Source organism: Chiroxiphia lanceolata, chromosome 2 (genome assembly GCF_009829145.1).
Source record: "Chiroxiphia lanceolata isolate bChiLan1 chromosome 2, bChiLan1.pri, whole genome shotgun sequence".
NCBI classification, from domain to species: domain Eukaryota; kingdom Metazoa; phylum Chordata; class Aves; order Passeriformes; family Pipridae; genus Chiroxiphia; species Chiroxiphia lanceolata.
Window position 1 is genome coordinate 32284142 of NC_045638.1, and position 25965 is coordinate 32310106.

The 25965-nt window shown below is 41.3% G+C and overlaps 1 protein-coding gene and 1 long non-coding RNA gene across 16 annotated transcripts in view; one reads left to right on the forward strand and one right to left on the reverse strand.

Moving 5' to 3' along the window:
- The window catches only part of LOC116783284, a 19964-nt gene extending 7313 nt beyond the window's left edge, over positions 1–12651 (reverse strand). The window contains exons 1-3 of the long non-coding RNA XR_004355615.1: positions 12642–12651; positions 6015–6023; positions 5180–5182 (exon numbers count right to left, since the gene is read on the reverse strand). This is a non-coding gene — a long non-coding RNA (uncharacterized LOC116783284). The remainder of the gene's footprint in view (positions 1–5179; positions 5183–6014; positions 6024–12641) is intronic.
- VWA3B (von Willebrand factor A domain containing 3B) overlaps positions 8806–25965 on the forward strand; it is a 72548-nt gene continuing 55388 nt past the window's right edge. For 10 of the 15 annotated variants that reach the window (XR_004355603.1, XM_032680678.1, XM_032680689.1 and 7 more), the window contains exons 1-7: positions 8806–8928; positions 11298–11383; positions 13030–13248; positions 15065–15159; positions 17484–17734; positions 19990–20149; positions 25216–25385. Coding sequence is in view for 14 of the 15 variants with exons in the window: in XM_032680678.1 (XP_032536569.1) it covers positions 11344–11383; positions 13030–13248; positions 15065–15159; positions 17484–17734; positions 19990–20149; positions 25216–25385 (935 nt within the window). In the remaining variant the exon portion in view is untranslated. Of the gene's footprint in view, positions 8929–9003; positions 9125–9177; positions 9353–11297; positions 11384–13029; positions 13249–14428; positions 14611–15064; positions 15160–17483; positions 17735–19989; positions 20150–25215; positions 25386–25965 lie in introns of those variants that run through there. The other 5 variants (XM_032680681.1, XM_032680680.1, XM_032680691.1 and 2 more) reach the window with 5 other exon arrangements.

Consider the following 25965-nt stretch of genomic DNA (forward strand, 5'->3'; position numbering starts at 1 on the left):
AGTCATGACATAAAAAGTCTTTTTTGTTGTTGTTGTTGTCTTAATGCTATTAATCGCCTTTCAAAGCCCTTGCAAAATGCACTTCCCTGACGATAATAAAACATTCCCTCCAAAATCAGTTCTCTGGCTCCTTCCTTGTTCTAAACCCACGTGCACTCAAAATCCTCACCTGCAGGACCATAGGTGCAGATGTCACTAAATACAGCTTCTTTGATGGTTACTACAGAACAATGCATGTTACTCTCCTTTTCATGGACATCCTATGACAATCCAGCAGGAGGAACCAGGGCCAACTTATAAATCACCTGAGCAGTGTCTCAATTGTGCTATCTCTGTGAGGCATCTCCTGCCCCATGACAGTGGATTAAAATGTCAGCAAGTACTTCATGAAAATTGTTATCAATTAATTATTTCGTAACTCTGTAGAATATTTATGAAACTATGCTGTAAAGAGTTATACAGACTTGAGAATTATTATCTTAATTGTGCTTTGACTGGAATTACAATGCACTGAGGTTACCAATCTCTTCTGAATGAGCTCAATGGTAGTAAAATATTTTAAATCCTTTAAAGTGAGGAGAGAGATGAAGTTATTTAAACACAAAGTCCTGCCTAAAAGTACTCTAAGCAATATATCCAGTACTCTAAGCAATATATCCATCACAAATATAGTAAGGAAATATATGAAAACTAAGAGATGAAAAATAGGTTTTAATTGTTTAATGTATTTCTTTTCTTGTTTTATCAAAATGTTGTGCCGGATTTTATTAACACCAAATCTATTTTATATTGTTAGAATACAATAAAATGTTTTAAAATATAGCATTATAGGTTTAATGTCTCCTCTTGAATCTAATGTAACTCATACAATGTGAAAAGACTGTTTATCTGCCAATGAAGAGAAAGCTAATCCTTAAATATTCTACATTTTGAAAATTACACAGCAGGTATTTTTTTTAAATGAAGTAACTGTCCAGTGTGCATCTCTCTGAGTAAAGAACTGTCATCTATGATATATTTCTTTTGGCCAAATAACCCTTAGAATGAATGAAGGTAGTAATTCACCTATTGTTCAAAACATGGGTCTCAGTATAAACACAGTGACTGGGTATAAATGTTGCTTTCAGGATGAATATTTATAAATCAGTGATTATTGTTGGGCTGATGCTGCATTTATGAAATGGAGACAAATATTTTTTGACGCCTTCTAAGAGCAAGCCTTGCAATCTCAGTTTAAGATTTAGGAGGCAGCTTTGAAATCTTTCCTTTTGGCACATAACCCTCAGCAGATCGGGTTTGGCAGAGCTGTGAGGCCTTCGCCCACATTCTGGGTTCCATCTTCCCTGCTGCTTTATGGAGGGTTGGTGCAGATGTGGAGGGTGAAAGCACAACGAACAGTGAGCTCTCTGCTGCTGGGGCACAGATCACCGCACTTGAAAGCATCCTCCTCTCTCACTGACACACATGAAGGTGTGTCTCTCTTGGCCCCTTGCACCAGTCAGAGCCCACTGGCAGGACCTCAACTGCCCATCATTCACATAACTTGCAATGTTGGAGAGCCTGCAAACATTTCCTACTTCGCAGAGTTGCAAGCTGGCACGCTCAGCCTGGACAGGCAGGGCATACGTGGGTGTGGGAAGATGGCTGCTCTCCACTGACTTGGCAAGGAGGGCAGGTGACTAGCTCTGATTAATCACCCATTTCATAGATGTCTGAAGTCACGAGGCAAATCCTTTTTTGTGGGCCTAAGTGACCGTCAACATGCCATGAGCAATTTTTACCACCAGTTATCTTGCTTGGTAACACCGCAACACTATCTTCTGCATGAAAGAAACTAATACTGGTTAGCCTAAATCATTTTTCAAGCCGATACACTGTCCTTTGCTGTATATCTAATGGCTGAAGAACAGATGAGTCCAGATCAACTTTATCTAAAATGGAAGAAGCTGGTTTCACAGTTGTTCACGGTAAAATATCCAACCTGGTCTATACTGGAGCAGCTTACTGATGTAGGTTTTCGTTTGCACATTAAAATGTGGAATTTATTGTTACATACTATATACCTTGTAGAATGGTAGTGGAATATTTTGGGGAAACTCCCTTTACTCTGGATTCTTCTCCCCTGTCTCCTGTTGTGCTTGCTTTCATCTGTAGCTGCCTGCTGCTCACCCTCACGCTGCCTCCACCTGGAGCAGCCATCGCTTCAGGGTCTTGCTATTATTTTCCTCATTTGGTGCCTCTCTTACCCCACCCTTGCTATCTATAGTTTTGGCAGTAATACAACAATATTACAGTATTTCTTGTCTCGACTTGATTAGAAATCTCAACATACTCACTTTGATTTGCTGTTACAGTGAAGATCCTCTGTTATCTGCTATACAAGATGGGCAATTTCTAATTAAAAATATCGTTTTTAACAATTACTGATCTTTTTTTCTCGCATTCCCAACATTCCCTGATCTCATAGGCTTAATCACTGTAACAAGGATTTCTAGTGAATGCATATTTCTCTATAGAAGGCAGAAAACATGATAGAAGTGTATGTAACACCCTGGCACATGCTCAAGAAAATCAAATAGAATGGCAGAATTCCTTGTGCATGCATTGATGATTTGATTTGAGTGTGAATGCTAGGGACACAGTACAGCTGGAAATCTGTGGGTGCAGTGTGGCTCTAGATATTTATAAATAAAGCAACCTGACTTTCATAAAGGCTGTATCATTATAAAACAATGTCCTTTGAGTTGATTCAGCCTTTAGATACTATCAAAAAATTGCCTCCAAACTGACTGGAATCCCAGGGACTCTGAGGTATCTTAATAACTTTGTCACACATGACCTCTCTCTACCCTTTCACACCTGAGGCTCCCAGAAAGATTTCAGTGTTTTTGAAGACAGGCACTTCATTTGCACTATAATAGTTTGTGACCAAACCTCAATCTTCTGGTTTCCACAAACCACTGCACACTGTTGCTCCCTGGTACTTATGATAAGCCAAACCATCCCTTACTGGAGGAAATTGTTCATTCTCTGTCTCGCCTTGAAAGAACAAACTTTTAGCTTTGGCTTATCCTAGTGTATTCAGCTTGCTAAGCTATTTACTAGCTTTTAAATGTGCTGGCAAAATATTTGTTAGATTTTTGAACTCTTCTGGTACCCAAACAATTGAAGCATCTTCACTGTAAACTTCTGTGGCTATGTGTGTATCAGCTGTGCTGATACACATTCAGTGTTTTTATGATGGTGCAAAATGAGTGTCTGAACCCAAAGCACATTTTAGTTTGGGTTTTACATGCTCTTATTTCAAATACTCCATTGAAAATTTCCCCTCCAGTGCAATTCATTCATTCATTCTTTCACACACTCACTCCTCCTGTCTCACCATTTATGCCTCATTATCATCTTTCATTTTCTGTCTTGCACTTAGCATGCCTACTCCTAAGAACAGATGAATGGACAGGACCGTCTTGGTCACTTTGCTCCCTTGTATATCAACCTTTTAAGCTGCTTGTATCCCACCAATTCTCCAGCTTTAAATCTGTTCCATGTCCTCACTGTTCTCACATTTAAGAACTTTGTTCCCTTTTTTAAACTAGAATTATGAGTGGCTAGCTTAGTCTCCTTCATTTATCTCTTGTACTAGCATTGGGAAAAAAACCAATCACCTTACTTTCTCATTTTTGCTCTATATGCTTCCCTATGCTTCCCAGACTCTTTACCTCTACTGGCATACCTCATTTCTCGATAAACTACTAGATTTCTTCAATGCCCTGTCCTGGGGGTTCACAGACCAAAGGATATTAGCAAGCAGATGTAAGTGGGAGCATAGGGGACTTTCTACACTTTTTAACTAGAATCATCCTGTGATGGGAAGACAGAGATAGGAAAATGTCATGGCAAATAATGAGATGATTCCTCACTAGAATAAGAAACCAATTCTCTTCTTTCCACTCACCTAAAAAAGAACTCCTCAGTTCAAGGGTAAGCTGCAAACAAGAGTGACTTCCAAAAATGGGAAGAAGGACATCACTGACAATGAACTTGGGAAAGAACAAGAGCTGTGAGACCCTCTTCTTTATTTGCTGAGGAAGACAGGAAGCACTTCCATGCATTTCATGCCTCATACTCCTCCTTTCAGTATGGTCTCTCCAGTATGGGCATGGTGCCTGATAGCATGCTTTCGTGCTTGTGCAAGCAGGCTACCTGGAAAGAAATTCATGTGATCTAAGTAAGGCAATATTACCCCATAGCAGTGAAGAATCAGCAATGTTTGTATCTTTCATCCTCCATTCCAGAAGACACAAACACCGTGTGGGTACCAGGGAGTGGCAAACCTTGATGTGCTGTGCCTATCTTAAAAACAAAGGTCATGGAGATCTGCTATCTTTTCTTTTTATTATTATTTTTATTTTAAATTCTGATTGGTCTGTTATGCACTGTTCCAAGCAGCATTGCTTCTCCAGTGACAAGTGCACCTCCATTAATACCCGATTGTGCTACATGTGGTGACTGGAAGACAAATTTGCAGGGATGGAGAAGTTTCTGTTTGCTTCTGTCAGTTTGGAAACACTTCTAGTTAAGTATAGATCTAAAGAAAACTGTAAGGAAGAAATAAAATTAAAAGCTGCAGAATGGTATGTGCATATTCAGCAACTACCCTTCTTGCAAGACTGCACATGGCAGATTCGGGAAGCAGCAGTGGATGACTAAGTAGAGAAAACATGTACAACTCAAAAATACAGGTGCGCTGTTGAAGACAACCAGTTGCTGGCTTCTTTTGGAAACACGACTCTCTTTCCTCAAGGCCTGAAACTAGATTTTTAAACATGGGCACTACACATCCAGAGGAGATGCCTGGCTTTGCATTATTACTCTATGGCTAGCATTTTAGTCCTACAGATACTACAGTTTGGTTAGATCTAGGCACAGTGACAGTAGTCTCCTGTTCCCGTGCCTTCCTCCTCCAGTTCAGTGCTCCTACAGTATGGGACTCAGTTTATCCAGTGCATCTGATTTGTTATGGAGATTGTGGGGCAAGGGGTAAAAAGCCTTTATACACTTCACTTCCACCATGCCAGTCCAGCCCTTTCCAATTTTCCTATTAAGTGTATCCACATCTTTAATATGGATCCCATTTCTACAGCTTGAATTCTTGCTTCTCCCATCGCACATCAATCACATTCTTCTTAGCTCCCCTCCTGTCTCTTGCTTTTACCCCTAAAATTTTAGTTTATCCCCATTTGCCCTTTACCATGCCTTCCTTCATCCCCACTACACAGTGCCTGTTTTTTCATTTCATGCCACCTCCCTGCAATGTCCTCACCCAAAAGTGTGATTACTTCTTTCTAAGTTCACAACAGATAGACTAAAGGGCCCAGGGGCTATAAGTCAGTCCCAAGCTGTAGGCTGCACAGTTCTGACATGCAGAACTTAAGGACTTACCTTAAAAACTGAAGGAGCAATTTAAAGGGTGTCTGGAAACTTAAAATACTTCGGGTAAATGTACAATGCAATGCTGTATAGATGCGATTGAGCCTGTTCTAAACCCAGCTCTTCTGCCCAGTACTCTGTCCTGCCTTGATTGCCTGACTTCTAGGCAGGAACAGGTGAAATCCCACGCTCATGCCACTACACTGCTGCTGATACCAGAGGCAACTCTTCTATGGCTAACTGATTTACCTCTGGGTTTTGCAGACATACTATCAAGAATTTTTTTAGAATTTTTTTAGGAGGCCCTTGAAGGGTGAGAACAACATACACCTGAAAACAGTATTTAAAATATTTTACTTCTTTGACTTTTTTTATGCTTTATATACTTTGTGCTGATTAACTGAGGTATATGTGATCTTTTGGGTTTTTTTTTAGACAATCACTGTAAATGATGTGTCTAAGGGCAGCATTAACTCAGGTTCAGTCCATCTTGCTTTTGTTCTTTTCCTTACCCCTTGCAACAAATTCCTGTCTCTCTTTGAGAGTCAACAGGAAGCATGACACTCACGGGAAGGATGTGTGACAGCATTAAACTTCCTGGTGAAGCTTCATTCTTTGTACTATCACAGCCATAAGCATCAGTGCCATAAGTATCCTTACCTACTGATCCTGTGTATCACTATGAGAGACTGTCTCTTTCTTAATACATTAGCAGTTAGATTAGATGCACCATGTACAATGCTTTGCATGGATAAAGAATTTTTGCAAATTTATGTTAAATGTAGTTTTAATTATCTAACAGAAAAAGAGATTATGTTAAAGAGTTTTTTTTCTTAAATGGAAGACAGAAAAAGAGTGGATTATGTTTTTATTTTTGTTGAAAAGGAATCATCAAAAAACACAAGCCAAGAGTTTCATGTTCTAAGCACTGCTATGGAAAAATATAGAGAAATACACAGAGAAAATGCTTACAATGCCGATTTTTAGCCATAAGAAAAAGTGATCAAATATATCTATCGATAGGTGAAATACTGGAGTCAGGACAAAGTCATGCTTGCTAATGCAGTCTCAGACCCATGTTGCAATGCATTCTCTGATGAATGATATTACTTTGTCATCCAGCCTAAAGGTCAGATGACATAATGGCTCCAGATTTAATTTTATCATCCCTGTACGAGGAGTGAATTCTCACTTCCAACTCACTAGGATCTCCGCCTCCTATATTAGTCAGCCCTGCCCCATTCAGCAGGCAGCATATGGAGAATACATTCCTCATTTTCCACACAAGTTGCAGAGCGGACAATGGTCAAGGCAGGGTTTTGACTTGAACAAGGAACAACGTTTATGTGATGTGCAGGAAGCATTTTATTTTCCTAAGAACTTTACCTAAGAGACGACAGTCAGTTGATCACGAAGCCTGTGGGAGCCAGAAGTAGCTTTGCATTTGTCAGCCTTTGCCCCTGGGCTTGTCAGGCGGTTCTATAAACCTTGCAGTTCAAAGCATTGGGAGGAATGTTTTCTTGCAAAACATTTTGTTTAGCATAGCCAAGCCTTGAGTGAACGCTTCTGGCACACCCTATGAATAGAAAGTTTCAGCACATATAACCCTTTTTTTTTTTTAAACTTCTAATTACTACATTTACAGATGTTTAGGCATGAGAATGGATGTAGTTTTACTGTATAGTGGAGAAAAGATTACCTGAGTGAGGAATTTTAGGTGTTAGATAAAAAAATTTCTGTTGCCGGAAGTAGCATAATGAATCAACAGATTCACCAGTTTGATTTTTGGGCATCTACTTATAAATCCATTGCCTTTACACTTTCAGGAGAAATTTTTTAAGCCTCCCACCAAAAAATGTGGGTCTCTACAGAAGCTTGCACTATGGCAGTCATGGTGTCTGAAAGGATCCTGAGAACATTTAGTACCTACTATTTTTAATGATATAATGAGAAAATGTTTCATGCCTGAGAAATAAATGCCTTTTCTATACCTCAGGGCAAGAGTTGTGCAATCCCGAATGACTTGCCATGCCTAGGCTAGTCTTCAAACCCTTGGTTCCAACTGTATGAGAAGCTGGAGCTCCAGGAAGTCATGTTCCCATTCCAACTGCATGCCTTGTAAGGAACTTTTCTTGCGTATCACTGTTTACCAATCCCGGAGAGCTGAAGTCAGTGCTTTGGTGTGCTGCAAGACGGCCTGTGGGTGTGTCTTTCCATATGGACATCAATATGTAGATAAGGCTGATCCGTTGATCCTGTAAAGTGACGGATCTTTTATTACTCTGTGATTGCATAGTAAACCAGAGCAAAACAGGGAAAGTGTAAAGCTCAGCACTATCTCTCAGCTGGAAACTGCACTCACAAACTACGGACCAAACCCAGCCAGACCTGGGGTTCTGACTATCTGACATCAATGGGAGCTTTTTAATACTATGTTCAGGTATTACGGTGCACATCTTTTTGTATATTTTACTACACTAGAATAATTTTTAGTTTGGCTTCTCTGGGAGAAGAGTGAAGGAATTGGGTCTGTTTAGCCTCAAGAAGAGATGACTGAGAGGGGACCTCATTATTGTGTATAAATATCTAAAGGGGGGGTGTCAAGAGGATGGAGCCAGGCACTTCTCAGTGCTGCCAACCCCTAGGACATGAGGCAACGGGCAGAAACTGATGCACAGGAAGTTCCACCTGAATGTGTGGAAGAACTTCTTTACTATGCGGGTGACTGTGCACTGGAACTGTTGCCCACAGAGGTTGTGGAGCCTTCCTCACTGGAGATATTCAAGAACCATCTGGACGCAGTCCTGTCCCATTTGCTCTAGGACAACCCTGCTTGAGCAGGGAGGTTGGACCAGATGATCCACTGTGGTCCCTTCCAACCTGACCCATTCTGTGGTTCTGTGTGATTCTGGGAGCACAGCAACTCCCTAGCCAGGGTGTACTGTTCCTCTGACTTTAAAGGACAAGCGTGGTTGCTCTTGGCATAAATATTGTCAACGGCTTAGCCTAAATTAAGAATTAACAAGAACAAAAAGCTCGAATCTGCTATATATAGATTTCTGCGACTGAGTTGGCCTGTGTATTTCTGGCTCCCAAATGAATGAATGCACGGCGTTGTCCCGGCGCCTGTTGACAATGACTTTACTTCGCATGGATTTCCCCGCGGCAGCAGCAGCAGTGGCTGGGCCAGCGGCAGGGGCAGGAGCAGTGGCCAGGACAGCGGCAGGGGCGGTGGCAAAGGCAAGGGGGGACCAGCGGCAGGGGCGGGGGGAACAGCAGCAGTGGCCGGGCCAGCGGCAGCGGCCCCGGAGCCGCCCGTGCCCGCGCCCTGTGCCGTCCCGCGGGCCGCCCTCGGGCCGCTCTGCCCTCGCGCTTTCCCTCCTCCCCGCCCGGTGGTTGGGGCGCGGGGCTGAGGCGAGGCCGTGCCGTAGCAACCGGGCGGTCTCCGGGTTCACAGGCGCACTGAGGGCGGGCGGGCGGTGGCGCGGCCGGAGGCAGGTGAGGGCCGCCGGGCTGGGGGAGGAGAGGCGGCGGCAGAGGCGGCGGCGCGGCCTCGGCACCGGCGGGAGGTGTGCCGCCGAGCCGTGGTCCTTCACCGCGGAGGCCCCGGCTTCTCTCCCCCGCCCGTTTCCATGCGGCGTATCCGGGGACGCGGCCGGTTACCTCAGGTGGCCGCTGCGAGGGCGCAGCGCCGTTGAGTGGCATGGCCATGCCTCACCCTGGCCCTTGCTCCGCACCCCCGCTTCAGGCCCTGCTGGGGTTTTGACCCCTCTGACCCATTTGAGAGGAAACCTTATCAGTATGTATAAATATCTAAAGGGGGGTGCCAAGAGGATGGAGCCAGGCTCTTCTCGGTGCTGCCAACCACTAGGACACGAGGCAACGGGCAGAAGCTGAGCATGTGGAAGAACTTCTTTCCCGTGTGAGAGACCGTGTGCTGGAACAGATTGTTCAGAGGGATTGTGGAGTCTCACTTCTGGAGATACTCCTGAATTGTCTGGATGCAATCCTGTGCCATATGCTCTAGGACAACCCTGCTTCAGCAGGGAGGTTGACCAGATGACCCACTGTGGTCCCTTCCAACCTTTCCTGTTCTGTGATTCTGTGATTCAGTTTCTTCAGTGGGCAGCCGCCCACCTCAGCCCCCCCCCCCCCCCCCTTTCACTGGAGATTCAGTGTTTTGGATGGTGTGTGGTGGCTTCTTGTGCTATAGGGAGTGTGGGCTTTCCCGAAGCATTCCCTCCTGTGAGGGGCAGCCAAGTGGAATGGCCTCAGCAAACACTGCCATCCACACGTGTCTTACAAACTCTGAGCAGGTGCTGGGTGAAAGTTTTTGTGGTTTGTTTGCACTGGCCCGAGTGGAAAGCTTAGAGGTGCCCAGATGAACTCTGGTTCATCATTTGAAAATAACCTGTTTGGATTCAGATCTTGGGCTGAAGGTTATCCCAGCTGTCATCAGTTTTGAACTTGCTGTTTCCAAGACTTGAGGTAAAAGTTGCAGTTTCCATTGAAAGTTGCTTTGTCTCCTTTCAAATGCTCCTTTTCATACAGAGGCAGTGTTTCATATCCAGGTGCTCTTCAAGCAGCCGAGCGTGGTGCTGGAGGCTACACCCCTGGGCATCTGGAAAATGTGATGGCACCTGGGATTCATTCTCTGATGCAGGCTGCTGCCTGAAATGTGTCTCAGCTACTACTGTGAGAGTGTTGTGGCACCGTTTCTGCATTCTGAGAGAGAAATGGCACAAGCTTGGTGGCTTGCTATAGCCATTCACTATGGCTGTTTTCTGCCATGGCTCCCCTGTGGCAAGGGCTCCTTTTTACTGTGCTGATTCCAAGTCTAGGCTAGTCAGGAGCTGTGCTGCTGGGGAGCATCTTCTGCACAACACCTGGGGAGTTAGGATGCAGAACAGAGTCCTGTTTTTTTAAAGTCCTCCCTTCCTTTTACACTGTTCATGTCTTTCTGCATGAGCAGGACAAAGACTGGAATGCTTTATATGTTTCCATATGGGTATTTAAACCCATATGAGAGGAATAAATAGCATGTTCCATTCTGTAATAAAGAAAGAGGGAAGAGACTAAGTCCTTGGGTTAATATTTTATCCCATTTTTCCTTTTCCTGTGGGAAAAACTGCTTGATGACAATAGCTAACAGCTGTGCCTGCTAAGTGGTTCATAAATATCCCTCATTCATTCATCTTATTTATTAAAAGAAGAACCAAGTAAATGACAAAGCATGATGCCTCAAAGCAGTACTCTCAGCCAATATATGCTACCTTGCTTTGTCTAGTGTTTTGTTTTCTGTTCATGTGCTGTGTCTTATTCACAGTTGGGCCTTATACCACATTCTTGTACATGTATACACACATAATTCTTTGTCTTTGTGAATCATCTTGTAGTCTTATAGGCAAAGTTGTGACTCTCTTCACAAAATTGTGTCTCAGATACTCCCAGGTTTAGTCATAAATTGGATTATAACAAAGGTAAGGTATACTGCAAAGCAATAATAGAATATAATACAACCGGCTGACAGCAGGCCAAAACACCACAGTTATTTTTCTAGTATATTGTCTCTTTTTTATTATAATTTAGAGTGAAGGAAGAGAAATGATATTACCAATTTCCTACTTTCTCATTTTTGAGTATGGGGCTCACTGTCAAATTTGACTTCAGCCTTTCTTGAGATAGGGAGTAGCTATTTTTACTTCATACTATTATTTTTCTTGAGAAAAATCTTGATCTCATGAGGAAAATCTTGATCTCATCCTTCTGCAGTTTATTATTGGCTGGACCTGTGGAGCTCATTTCCAGTTCATATTTACCTTTGCATGGCAATATTTTAAATTTCTTAAAACATAATAATTCCTCAGGGTTTAAGAAGAAAGCAAAGAGGAGCTGCCAATCAAGAGATCTGTCATGACTGCCAGTACATCTAAGAGAATTGCCTGGAGTGACTGTGAGTATTTCAGCACTATTTTTGCATAGATTCCGTGTTTTCCCAGATAATTTCCAGTTTCCTTTGAAACTTTGTAGCATGCATGCTGCTAGCTGTGTACAAGCCATTCTGAAGCTGTGCTATTCCCTGGGCTGTGTGTGTGGGGTGCTGTGCTTGCCTTTATGTGTTTTTGAGGAAGGAAACTGGGAATGACTGTTCAAATGACTACAAACAATGCCTAACTATATACAGAGCTCGAGGAGCTGCAAACCTTCACTTGCCTCTCTCTAGAGTTAACATCTGTTGCTGCTGCTTCTGTGTGGAGCAAAGGAGAAGGGCTGGTAAAATGCCAGCCTCTACAGGCATGCCAGCCCAGCACCCTGCTTGTAGAACTGATTACTGTGAAAGAGCTGGTGCCAGTCTACACTGTATAGAAGCTCTCTGTCACTGAAAGATGATTTCTGAAGATGGAGTCTCATTTCCTGTATGTAGTGTTAACTGAGGAATTATCTAATGAACCTTTGTAACCAGGTCAGTTGTTATAATATTTGATCTTAGCAGAGAGTTCTGATCATATTCCATACTAGACTGAAGATTATTTTGTAGTCATTAAAGATAAAAGTATAGTTCTTTGTATTTTGGAGCAGTTTGATGCATGCAGTACATTTACAGGCAACTTACAGTATATGGGTAATGGAGAACAAGGATGTACCAGATGATGCTGAGGAAAATAAATAGAAAATTTCAAAGTCCACAGAAAACACACTTAGATACAGCAAGGGTATTTAATCAACTAGAGGCAGCTTAACTCATGCAGAGTATTTTGGGAATGAACAGGAAATAATACCAAGGTTCTCCTAGAACTTCTGTGCTGAGGAACAGAGGCATTACTGTTGTCATTGCTTCCATTTCTCCCTCAGCCACTCTCTGCTCTGAGCTGTCTCTGCTGCCAGATGCAAGCGGAGCAAGCCCAGCCAACTATACATCGGTGCTGAGATGTGTTCCATGGCCCATAGAATTTAAAATGAAAATGGACCTTCATTTCTATGATTTCCTGTGCAAGTACATGATATGTCACAGCCCAGAGCAGATACTGCCAGAACCATCATTTATACTTGAGGAAAATTGTGTGAGGAGAGGGAGTTTCGCCGGCCTTGCAATAAAGTCAGGATCTGCTGCAGGCATTGCTATTGCTTATGGTAGGACTTCAACATATATTTGCTAGGAAATTGTGTTTATTGCATAATGCTACTAAATGTACATGTAGTGATGGTCTGACAATCTTTCAATGACTATTATGAGTTCTGATTCCCAAGTCTTAGGAGAGATGTCTTAGGAGCTGGAAGAATTTCCATTTGGCAAACCAGACTTAGATTTCAGGGCTTGAATTTCAGCACACAAGAGACGTTTTCTTTAATAAATTGAAGATAAATGTGTATGAACGAAGAAAAAGATATATAACAGCAAGTAGATATGTCGAACTGAGATCAGCTTTCCAGATTAAGAACATTGTTTATTATAAAAAAAGAAAGCAAGAGATGAGCTATATATATATACAGAGGATCATGCAATATAGGTGAAGAAAGGAGATAATTAATTTCATTTGGTTTTGGAATTGTTTGGTTAAAGTATAAAAGTTGTGTTTCCCTCATTTATCTTTACAACAGATGTCTTTGATTCAAAGCACAGGCAAGATCTTGAAGATTCCCATGAGGCCCACAGGAAAGAATCAAAAGAGAAGGAAAGAAGACTGGCAGTCAGTCAGTGGAGCACAGATGTACAATCCCTTGTTTCATCTTCTGAATGGCTTCAACGTTATGGTCTCAAAAGAAACAAATTGTCCCTCTCCCAGATTTTGTCACAGATTGGATTCCAGCATAGGAAAGGTATAAGACAAATCAATAATAGGATAATAAACCCCCTAACTCTGAGTAGTCTGTAGGGTCACACTAATTTTGCACCCCAATGTACGCATTGCAGATTTTTACATTGTCTCTTATGATAATGGCAGAAAGGGAAGCTGTATCCATAGTTGCTGATGTTGCCAGTTCAGAGAACTGAGAAACTCCATCTCTCTTTCATATGAGAAGGACTGAGGATCTGAGAAGGGCTTTCCTTACTCTACTGTCGCTTTATCCGGGCTCCTGTTCACATCCTGTCCAATTAGGCTGTAGTGGGCAGTAGCTCAGGCTGCTGAAGCTGCTAGTATTTTTCCTGCAAATAGCATGTGATAAAATCTCTATCTGTTTTCACATTGCAAATATAACGTATGTCGTGCCATAATCTGCAATCTACTATTGATCATCAGGGTTAGCTAACCTGCTTGGGAATAGTATAGTATTTCCAGGTATTCAGCTTTAAGGAAACAGTTACATTTAATTAGAATTCAGTCTGCTTTTCGTGCAAAGTCAGGCTATAGAAAAATGTTCCTTTGCATTTATCTGACAGCTGGAGGGGAAGAGTTTGCTAATAATTATTAACTGCTGCCATAATGGTGCTTTGCAGAGCATGGTAGGATATTTCTTTCTTTGAACAGCTTGCTGCCTGAGAAGTAGGAATTGTAATGTATTGCAGTTGTTCTAGGTTGCATAACTTAAGATTTTGGCTGGCCTGTGTCCATGGGGCATTCAAAGATCACCAGTACAGTTCCTGAAATACTGTATGCTGCAGATGAAGAAGAAGCTGTTAAGCAGGGTGAAAGTTGTCACAGTGTTAGGAGCAGAATGTACTGGCTTGGCAAGGCAGCATGCTGTACAGATAGCCGCTTTATGACGTTAAATGTTCCCACCCCTAATGTTTTCCTATCAGTGGTGATCCTGTAGAAGATTTCTAGCTACTGAAAGAGCAGAACACAACCTTTTCCTTAGATGCACTCAATTCTGCACCCATTTAGTTGTGTAAGAGAACAGCATTATCTGTACCAGATTTTGTATTTTGTTTGACAGACAAATATTTGCAAGTCCTGTTGTGAGGTTGCCTAAACCTCCATTTATTAAAGTCATATGTAGCCTTTTGGCCTATAAATAATTAGATGTGGGGTTTTTCCCCACTTCTGACTAAACTATCAGGGAGCAGCAAAAGCAGGGCTGCTCTATGAGGGCAGAGTGAGCCAGGAGCCAAAAAGGGACTGCAGCCCAGGCAGTGCCCTCACTGAACATGATGCAGTCCTGCAGCAGGGTGAGCTGATTAACTGTGTCTAGGGCCCAGCCAGGGAGTGCAGCCAGGAGCAACAGGAGATGGAGCTAGAGGTAAGACTAGAGCCAAGGCCATCACACAGGTCTCAGAGTATCCATTAAACAGAACTGCAGACAAGGCTATAATACAGGGCTGAGGGATCTACCCAGCAGAGAGGTCCACTAGCAGAACTTGAGACAGGTATACCTATGACATGGCTAGAGCAGAGACTGTGTGCCCAGGCCTGATGTACCCTGTGAAACTCTGTGTGATGCACCTAGAAACCCCAGCTGAGGCTGATGAGGGCAGTCAGGGCCTGTTGGGGGCCTCAGGGCCCCATCATAGATATAGGAAGAAAATAATTGTAAAACAAAAACAAAATTAGAATTTCTCTCAAGTTTCTTAATGTCAAGTGCTCGATACTGATGCATGTGCCTCATATAGATGATATACACATCAGCCTGAAAAATATCTGTTTGAAGTAGTCCTAAAGATTAGCAGCTTGATCTCTTGTAAATTTTACTGTAGATTATGTGACCACCTTGGGGAAACCTGTGGCTTCTCGGTATGCAGATGGTCTGTTTCCTCAGTACAAGAGAGCACAAGATGGCAGTGTGTATAATGTAAGTGTGGCTGACTTGTGGTAACTTCCTTGTGCACTTAGAAGTTATTATCACTGTGGCAGAATGATGTGACTAAAATGCCTCCCTGCGTCATAAATACTTAAATTCTTTGTGAGAACTTTATCTTTTGATAATTTTTTCTTCTTTTTTGTCAAACTGTTAGTGATAACCATCAGTGGTAGAAAACCTAGCTATCTTTTTTCATTTCGAAGTGTTATGCTCTTGCCTTGCTGCAGCATTGCAGTAAATCTTTCCCAGACATGATGCAGTTTCTAAGCAACATTTAACCTGTCTTGAAAGAGGGAACCCTTAAAAAGAAGATGCTCAGAATGAGTTAAAAAAAATAAAATCATAATTAATAAAACAAATCAGGATGTTGAAATAAGAAGACAAAATGCGCTGTCATTGCCAATGCAAAGCACTGCTTTGCTTAGTGCCAGCAGGTCACAAAAGGCTCAGCCTATTCTATAGAGACAGCTAGCTGGATCTCTGCCCAGGCTTGTGTTCTAAGGAATGTCTTAGCAACAGCTGCTGTCGGCCCTATTGTTAAGAGGATGGATTCTGATTGAAGAGATGTGCCTGTGAGTGGGGAAGGGAGAGAGTTAATTTATAAAGGATTTTACTAAAGCAAGTGGCTTGTCATTTTTTCTGATGACTAGAGTAAATTCTGAGGGACAGGGGTAAAGAACCATTTCAGGGAGCCTTTTTCCCTCATTTTTTTTCCCATATGATATATCTACATAATGTCTTTTAATCTTAGGACATGATGAAAACAGCAGCGAAAACGTTTTTGCCACTGTACAAGATCTGGTCAGATCTCATTTAGGATATTGTGTACAATATTGTGTACAATTACCACAGGCTGAGATGAAGCAATTCAAACCAGAGCAGGTACTGGGAAGAGCTAGTAGGATGAACTGCAATGGAGTACTGATCTTCTAAGAGGGCTTGGTTGATGCTGAAATGTAAGTCTGACAAAGACTGATGAAGGGTAGTGTTATTGCCCCTCAAATGCTACAGAAAGGCAAATGACAGGGATAGAGAAAACCTATGGTTTTCTATGCTAAAAGGCATGCTAGTCCAAAAATAAACGGGTATGAATTGCCATGAATAAAATTCATCTGGACAGTCAGAAGTTTTCCAGCCCTCAGAGAAATGGAAATCTGGACTGGCTAAATACAAGTAAGAGAGTATTGCAAGAAAATGTCTTTATTTTAAAATGGAGTTTGGTCAGTGTAGTGCAATAAGCTTCTTTGTATGAGTCTGACTGTCATAGGAGGAAACTGGATTTCTAAATGCTCCTTCCCAAGCCTACATTCCTTTGGCAGACTGCCTGAGACTCTGTATCTGGGAGGCACATTACAGGGCACTAGCTGATATTAAAGAACACAGAAAAATACAAATGAGAGGGAAAAGTGTGCAGACTGACACAGAAAATTACTTCTCCCTGAGAAATGTTCTTGTTTAAAAACATTTGTATAGTCAAGGTTTTGTACTTAGTCCCAGAAAGGTAGTTAGAGATAGAAGGTGATCAGTAAATTGGCTCACATGGGTCAGAGATTTTGGGAGAATATCTTTACTGGAATCTGTGGTGCATTTTTAAACCCACAGGTCATGGTGAATGTGTATACATGTATTCATAGGGAGGATCTGCTGGTTTTAATTTTGATACTGAATCTAGACTTTTCTTATATTTCTGAAATGGTATGGGAAGTTTTAGTTGTTGATTGCAGTTATCTGAACTAAATTTCTCTAAGTACCTACCTGCAAATAGTTAATCTGTAATGCTGGCTGTTTTTAGTGAGATAATAGTACAGACAAGAAACATTTTGCATTTTCCTTTCAAATGCTAAAGACAAGGTGGAGATTGAAGTGCCCCAAAACCAAACCGTATGCTCCCTTGTATTGCTGTAAAAAAAATTTAAGAGCCAGTCAAAATTCTAGTCTGAGAAGGTACAAAGTTTCTCTGTCTTGTTTGTTCACCCATCTGCTCTGCAGCCCTTTCTGCATCCTAGACTGTGTTCAGCTCATTCTAATTGCTCCAGTTTTGAGACAGACAAGTCAGACAACCCACTGGCACTGTCCCATGCTCATATAAAAAGATTATGAAAAGCAATTAGGAACAAAATGCAGTGCCTTTTCTTTATAGCTTAGATGCATTTGTCAAGTATTTGCTCTTGAAATAGTGGAAGGAAAATGGGTTGTTCCTTGGTTGGCATATCTGACACTTGCAAACCAGCTATTGCAGCTGTGCTGAGCTTGGGGCTGCATTTGTATTATTTGTTTTGATGTTCAATTTCCTTCTCTCCCTTATTTAAATGAAGCTGACAGCCAAAAAAGAACTGATTCTTCATTTTGTGGATTGTCTAATGGGAGCTATTGAGCTGTATAAGCAGCGAATGGAATGGTTAACCAGTGAGAGCCGGCAGATATTTGGAGTGATTCAAGAACGGTGCATTGTCATTGTTTTGGATTTTGGCACTGCAGCTCCAGCTGAATTTGATCTATGTCGGGATGCACTTTCTATGGTACTTGTGGAACAGGTGATCCAAATTGCCAGATTCAACCTCATTCGGTAAGCAGAAAGAATCATAGAATCAGAGTGGTTTGGGTTGGAAGATGCCTTTGAAGGCCATCTGGTCCAACAACCCTGCAATGCGCAGGGACGTATTGCACTGGATCACGTTGCTCAAAGCCCCATCCAGCCTGACCTTGAATGTTTCCAGGGATGAGGCATCTCCCAATTCTTTGGGCAACCCATTCCCGTGTTTGAGTATCCTCATTGTAAAAAAAATTCTTCTCTATATCTGGTCTGAATCTACATTCTTTTAGTTTAAAACCATCACCCCTTCTCCTATTGCTACAAGCCCTACTAAAAAGTCTCTCCCAATTTTTCTTATAAGTCCCTTTAAGTGCTGAAAGGCCACAGTCAGGTTTGCCCAGAGCCCTCTCCAAGCTGAACAAAGAAGTCCGTAGTGGCCCATTGCTGGAGAATAGAAAGGAGTTGCATATTATATAGACATGTACTTGTATAAGATGCTTTCTATACTGTAAGTTGTCATGATTCATGTCATTCATCTATAGATTTTCCGCCAAGATCCACCCCTAGTCACTTGAACTTGCTACTTCCATTTAAAAGAAGACCACTGTTATCATGAAGAACAGATAAAGAGGAACAGAACTCAAATACTGATATATGCAGTCTACAAATGTAACACAGAAACCCCAAAAGATAGGTGGACTTTACAATAGCAGTAGTGCCCTTCAGGCATTGAAATATTCGAGAGTGAAAAAGTGAGGTCCTATCTGACCGTCGAGGCATTCTTGTATCTTTAGGCATTAAGGTTTCTGCCTTGCAGCTAAATTAACTCTCCACTGAGTGCCATAGGCATAGCGTTTTGTATTTCTATAGCTTTCCGTGGTCACAGAAATCAGTAGCAGAACTAGGAAACAATAGTAGATTTCCACAACAAAAGGCAAGCGCTTGTTCCCTAAAAGGAGTAAATGAATTAGCGTTTAGTTACAAATAGAGAATAGAAGCAGCTATTCAAATTTTTCCTATCTCTACTAAAATTCTCATATGCATAAAAGTTTGAACTTGTAAGATTGGGTTTGGATAGATTAGTGGAAAAAAATTATGCACAAATTAGTTCATATAATTTTAAAATTGGTTCCACAATGCTAACTTGAAACTGCACTGTGATTCTTAATGCTATTTTACCCAAGCATTGTCTAACAGATTTGTACTGCTCTACTGCTCTATTTTAATCCTCTAGATTGTGATACAACTGAGATTTGAAAAAAAAGAATAATAGAATCATAGAATGGTTTGTGTTGGAAGGGACATTAAAGATCATCTAGCTCCAACGCCCCTGCCATGGGCAGGGACACCAGCCAGACCAGGTTGCTTAAAGCCCAATCCAGCTCGGCCTTGAACACTTCCAGTGTTGGGGCATCCACAGTTTCTTTGGGCCACCTGTTGCAGAAGTAGATATTTTCCAAAGTAGATAACTTCCAAAGCAGATAACTTCCGTAGCTTTTGAGAAGAACAGAGAACTTTTTCTTGAAAAATGAACTGCAAGGCCAAGTCAAAATTGAGACATAATAATTAAGTTCGTCAATTTGTTTGGTTTTGCAGGAGAGAGACAAAGGACAATGCAGCATATAAACTGTTACTTTAAAAGAATCTTGGGATACATATTTGTCTTTTAGATTTGCAGGAAACTCTTCAAAACAGTGCTTAATGGAATGTCACAGATACTGGAACCAGTCAGTTTTTTAGTTCCTTTTTATGTATAAGTGAACAGTCAAGCATGCTCATTTGCTTTGTATTTCTTCCATTAAGACTAAGCCCTTTAACAACTAAAATATCAAAAAGCTTAGCATCACAAATTTCATTTTGGATAGGTAGCTGAAGATCAGCTAGAAAAAAAGTGTCAGTTAAACTGGTCTGACACAAAGGTTGTGCAACAAGTTGTGGAACAAGACCTGTAGAAGACTTTTTTTTTTTCATACACATATTTTAAAAACCTGATTGAGTTTTTATGTTACAGTGAGATACGAATCAGGAACTCTTTTTGACATACTTTAGGTCTCCTGACCCTACTTTGGAAACAGTTGTCTCAAAAAAATCATATATAACTACAGTATTTTTCTATTTATGTTATTTTCCCTCTGCTTCTTTTATTTCAAGTCTAGATTTAGTATCTGTGGTATATTGTAATTATTACTTAAAAATATAAAAGAATTGTAACAATAGCAGAGCTCTGCTCTCTTGTTCTGCCAGCATTATTCTCACTATTTCTGATTTATAGTTAATCTCATTTTCAGGGCTGCACAGGATCTTATGAAGTGGCAACAGAAACCTACTCCTGTGTCTGACCATACTGTAAAGGCTGCTGTTACGTGGCTCTGGAAGCTGGACCATATGACAGCTGTCAGCCATACCAACTCTGCTGAAGCCCTGCTGGAAGCCATGGGTGATGAGGCGGTAAGCTCATACATCTTTTCAGAAACCTTAAGTAAATCCAAGAATATACAATGCCAGACTGGCTGCTGTGATTTACCTGATGAATGTTGCAAAGATAAATATTAATGACAGCATTTGGAAAGGGTTTTTTTCCCCACAAGTGTAGCTGCATACTATGCTTACTGATGGCCTGTTTATGTAAATGTACTGTATTTTGAATGCAGAAACTTGTTTATTTTCTTTTCTAGAGTACCCAGAATAAATAATGTATTCAATCATTAAGGGAAAGAGAAAGTATCTTCCCTTCCATTTTCTTTGCTGTATATATTTTTCAGGGCTTCAAGCTCGTGAGAAAATTGTTAGTATGAACATTATTGAAGACAGAGAAACCGTTTTTATTTTGATATGTATCCAATGTGCTAATGAAAAATTATATTTAAAATCCAAAATAGTGATACAGAGATTTATGTAAGCATTAACTCATGGTAGGGATACACAAATCCTTTTTCACCAGCCAGGTTATAGCTAGAGTTTCTTCCATGACAGAGACAAAGCCATGCACAGTTATTCCTGCAATTAAATGCTGTTAATTTCGAAAAGTACCATATTACTTTAATCATTATAGCAGAGTCACAAGACATGAAACATATATGCTATCATTTGAGCTAGTCATTTAAAACTTGAGTTATTAAAGAGATATTTTATGACATTTGCTTACAATATACATTCTTTCAGTTCCCTAATACCTGAATTTAATCAAAAAATGTGCCTCCTGTGTATGGAGTAGAATCACTGGTTTTAACTGCCACTAACATCCATCCCTGAGCACAGATCCAGTCCTACCTCCTTTGTAAGTTTCTTTCTGGGATGTTGTTTGAAGGAGAAGGTAAATTTGGCTTGAGTTACCTTCTGGTTCCCTATGCTGCTGGATTGTTATCCAGATGAACCTAAAAAAGGAATTGTGTGAGGAACAAATTGTGCACCAGTGAGACTTTTTATGACTGCTTTTTAAAATGTCTCCTTCATAAATTTTATTAACATTTTCAATATGCAGTATAGTACTGATTTCCTGGTGGGTAACTAAAAAGACCATATTTAGATTTCAGTATTGTTTGGATGAAAAAAAGTCTCGTTGATGGTTCTCTGTTTGAATAAACAGAAATTAAAATCTGTCCAATAGTGATACATCTATTATTTTTGTCTGGATATAGGTGGGCTATGGGGCAATCTGGGGGAGTCAACTGTGGCAGGTGCTCAACATAAAAAACCCTTCAATTACTCCTAAATAAAGTGATTATCATTCATAATTGACAATTCACTTGGGTGCAAATGTCACTGTACTGCAGCTGGTGGAGACCCCACTCAGTCCTAGGCAAAAGCTGTCTACTTACTGAACTTGTCATAAATGACTCATTCCTCAGAAATGGCTTCATCAAAAGAAGTTGCTCCAAAAGAATATCTCTTTTTTTCCCTCTACACATGGCTCTTCCTGTCATTCCTTTAGCTGGCCTTTTCTTCTCATGTGTGGTGACTCCTTAGATTTCCTTTCCTCATGAACTGTCTTCTTCTGTAAGGTTGCACTCCTTTGAGCTCTATATGCCACAGATGCATCCACAGTGTCTAACTTGTGGTTCTGTACAGGTGCCACTCCATGAAGTGCGGATCACCCACCCAAAACATGCCTCCCCACCAAGATCAAGACTATGAGGAACTGTTCATGTTGTTCTCCCTCCTGTTCTTGTATAAAGTTTGTTTGCTTGTTTAGATGTATAAATTACAATTTTCAAAATATGAAGGACTAAATTGAAAGGTTTTAACCTTTCCCCACTAATCTGTAGGAACATTTCCTTTGTGGTATTTCATTGCTGAGTTTGAAGTTGAGTGAATAATCTGTAGTTAGCAATTTTTTTAAATTTTCTTGTAAGGAGTTGGTTCTTTATCAGCTATGCCCAACAAATGTCAGCATTTTGAAAAGTTGCAGAGGCAGGCAGTGTGAGAAAGTGTGAAAATTTCTATTCTTATGGAACATCAACTTTATGAATTATTGGCAGTCTTAGGAGGGAGGTGGAGAAGATGTGAATCTGAAGGAACACAGGAAAACGTGGTTGTGCAATATACATACACTCCTCTGGGCCAGGAGCCTCTTCAGCAAAAGCAATAGAAATGTAGTATTGTCCAAGAACTGAGTCCCATCTGGGAGATTTGTGTGTGTGCTCAGATAGCTTTTAGCTGCAGGAGGCAGAGAGGGAATTCATAAAACTGAACTAGAATACAGATAGGTGCAAGAGTTGCAAGAGTTCCTTCTTTTTGTTTCTGTGCACCTTTTTCTATTTTTCTATTTTTCTATTTTTGTTAATCTTGAATTTTAATGAAACAGAACGATTCTTCTCTTTACCATTAGTATTTATCTAGAATTATCAGTGATGCTAGGACACCTGGTTGACCACAGACCTTCTTGCTCACAAGAAAATGGAGTCTGTAACTATGGGCCCTGCTTCCCATGGAGTGTCTCACCCCTCTACAAAATCCAAGAGAAATTCAAGGCAGCAAGGTGCTGTTTCGTTAATTTGCCTGGTCTAGCCGAAGATTGGGTTGCTGCTTGGGAGAGACGTCTTCCAGTGCTGAGGAGCAGCCTAAGTAGTTGTGCTGAAAGGTCAACGAGGGAGGAAGCCTGAAATCCAGGAGTCCATGTCAGCTTGTATTCATAAACTTATGATGTGGGATAGTACAGGGATCCTACAGCCTGAAGGCTTTGAGTACAAATTGGACAAAAGATGTTCATGTGCTAGTCTGTTGACTCAGGAAGCTGAAATATAAATCAGTATCAAAGGCAGTAGAGGAAATGTATGAGCACACTTGCAGGTGATATTGAATTTGCTTTACTACTGCCTGAAATTGTATGAGTGCAGAAATATTTCCTCAGTGCCATCCTGAACTCAAATAGTTGTCTTCTCTTTTGTGGTGCACATCCAGGGATTCCTAGTCATATTTGTAGAATCATAGAATCACAGAATGGTTTGGCTTGGAAGGGACCTTAAAGATCATCTAGTTGCAACCCCCTGCCATTAACAGGGATGCCTTTCACAAGACCAGGTTGCTCAAAGCCCCATCCACCTTGGCCTTGAACACTTCCAGGGATGAGGCATCTACAGTTTCTGTGGGAAACCTGTTCCAGTGCCTCACCACCCTCACAGTAAAGAATTTTTTCCTTATATCTAATCTACATCTGTTCTCCTTTATCTTAAGGTCCTTCCCCCTTGCCTTATCACTACAAGCTCTTATGAACAGTTGTTCTCCAGCTTTCATGTAGGCCCCTTTATGTACTGGAAGGTGCCTTCTCTTCTCCAGGCTGAGCAACTCTTTCAGCTTCTCTTCATAGGAGAGGTGCTCCAGCTCTCTGATCATCTTCATGGCTCTCCTCTGGACTTGCTCCATCAGATCCATGTCCTTCTTGTGTTGGGGACCCTGGAGCTGGATGCAGTACTCCAGTATAAGAGTGGAATAGAGGGTGAGACTCACCTCCCTAGACCTGCAGGCCACGCTGCTTTTCGTACAGTCCAGGACATGGTTGGCTTTCTGGGCTGTGAGAGCACATTGCTGACACATGTTGAGCTTCTCATCAGCCAACACAACCAAGGACCTTCACCCAAGGACTGCTCTCAATCCATTCTCCACCCAGCCTCTACTTGTGCTTGGGATTACCCTGACCCAGGTGCAGGACCTTGCACGTGGCCTTGTTGAACTTCATGAGGTTCACACAGGTCCACCTCTGAAGCCTGTCCAGGTCTCTCTGAATGGCCTCCCTTCCCTCCAGCATGTTGACCACACCACACAGCCTGATGTCATTGACAAACTCGATCTCTCTGTCCATATCACTGACAAAGATGTTAAAAGTTGCTGGTCTCAGTACCAATCCCTGAGGAACACCATTTATCACTGATCTCCACTTGGACATCGAGCTGTTGACCATAAATCTTTCAGTGCGACATCCAGTCAATTCCTTACCCACCAAGTGGTCCATCCATCAAATCCCTGTCTCTCCAGATTAGAAACAAAGATGTCTTACCGAACAGTGTCAAATGCTTAGCATAAGTCCAGGTAGATGAGGTCAGTAATCCCATTGTAGAAGGTCACCAAATTTGTCAGACATGATTTGCCTTTAGTGAACTCATGTTCACTGTCGTCAGTCAGCTCCTTATTTTTCATGTGCCTTGACATAGTTTTTAGGATGATCTGCTCCATGAGGGTGTTCCGAGTGTATTTTTTCAATTAGGCAACTATTTATTAGATATTTATCAGTAGGTATGTTGATATGCTGTATGTATTGTCTTGAAAGCCATTGTAGGTTAGTTGTTTGTTTAATTTGGTTTTAATGATGGTGAAAATTCAAGAAACCGTGAGGATTGTTAGCATGGGTAAGTGCAGGTAACATGGGTAAGTGCAGGTAACATAAAATCCCTCATAATGTAATTCTCAAGCAATAACTAAAGGGCGTTTCTTCAGCTTCTCTCTCTTCTTGCAATAACATTTTCAGACTATAAGTGTGTTTGGCCATATAAACCTGCCAAGCTCCCTCTGCTATGGAAGTTTAAAAAATACAAAATATCTGTAAATACCAGCCATAGCATTCAAATAATGATGCGTCTTTCCTAGCCTCAAAATACATGCAGGCAGTAAAACTATGTCTGGTATAAAAATTCCTCCAGATTTTCAGCCCTGACAAGGCACCAACAAAGTGTGTTTCTTCATAAAAGTGTAATGTGGCACAGAGCCTTGTCCTTCCTTACACTTCTCTTTGGTTTCAGTTAACTTCTGGTGAAAGAGTGTTGCATTGGGCAGAATCAGACGCGAGAGCTGTGGGTCAGGTTCTCTTCTCACTTCAGGAAATTTTGTATGGAATTCACTTGAATTATTGGCATAAATGAGAGGAAGAACCAAAGGTCTGAAAATCTTATCGCCCAAGTAATGCGTCGGTTCTACCAAATTTTCTTACCAATACATGGCGCAGGACAGTGCTTGAATACGTGCCAGACATTTATGTAAAACAATATCTTCCAGTTGCCATTTTTCTTTCTGTTTAATGACAGGTTGAAGCCGTTTATTACTTTGCTGTGGGTGATGTTCCAGTGGACACAAAACAGCTACTCCTTGAGAAGGTTTCTGATGGCCCCTGTCCAATCAACACTGTGTCTTTCAATGCTAGGGAAGATGAAACTATTATTTTTCTGAAGGAGCTGAGCCGCTTGGCCTCTGGCAGGTATGACAAAGAAGGGCAGTAAAGATTTCAGTACTCATAAAGTGCTTTGCTGATAGGAATGGCATCAGAACATATCTAAATATAATCCATGAGGAAAATGAGACAAAGCAGTTCAGTGAGTGATTGGGGGAAATTGGGGGAAGTGACATGAGTAGAATGCAGGCCCTACTTAAACAGACTGTCTTTTTCCATGTATGTTCTCACTGGCTTGCAGAAAGGCCATTCCCTCTTTATATCCTAAATCGTCTGTTGTCTGCCCCTCTTTTGAAGTCTGGAAAATTGTTCAGGGGAAAGGTTCATAACATAAACTAAACCAAGTTTTTATTGTATTTATTTGTACATTGGTAGTATCCACAGGCACCAGAAAAGGATCTAGAGTTTTCTTGGCTCAAGTGCCATACAGACATGTACTGAAAAGGAAATGCCTGTCCTAAACTGGTGGTTCATGGAGTAACAGAAAATTGATGAGGTGTTCTTCATCTGGCCTGGTTGTGTAGAAAAGCAGTTCTGTACCATGCTCTCTAGCATCCATTTGGTATGATTGGTGGAAACTGATATATTCCACATGGCTTGTTGGCTA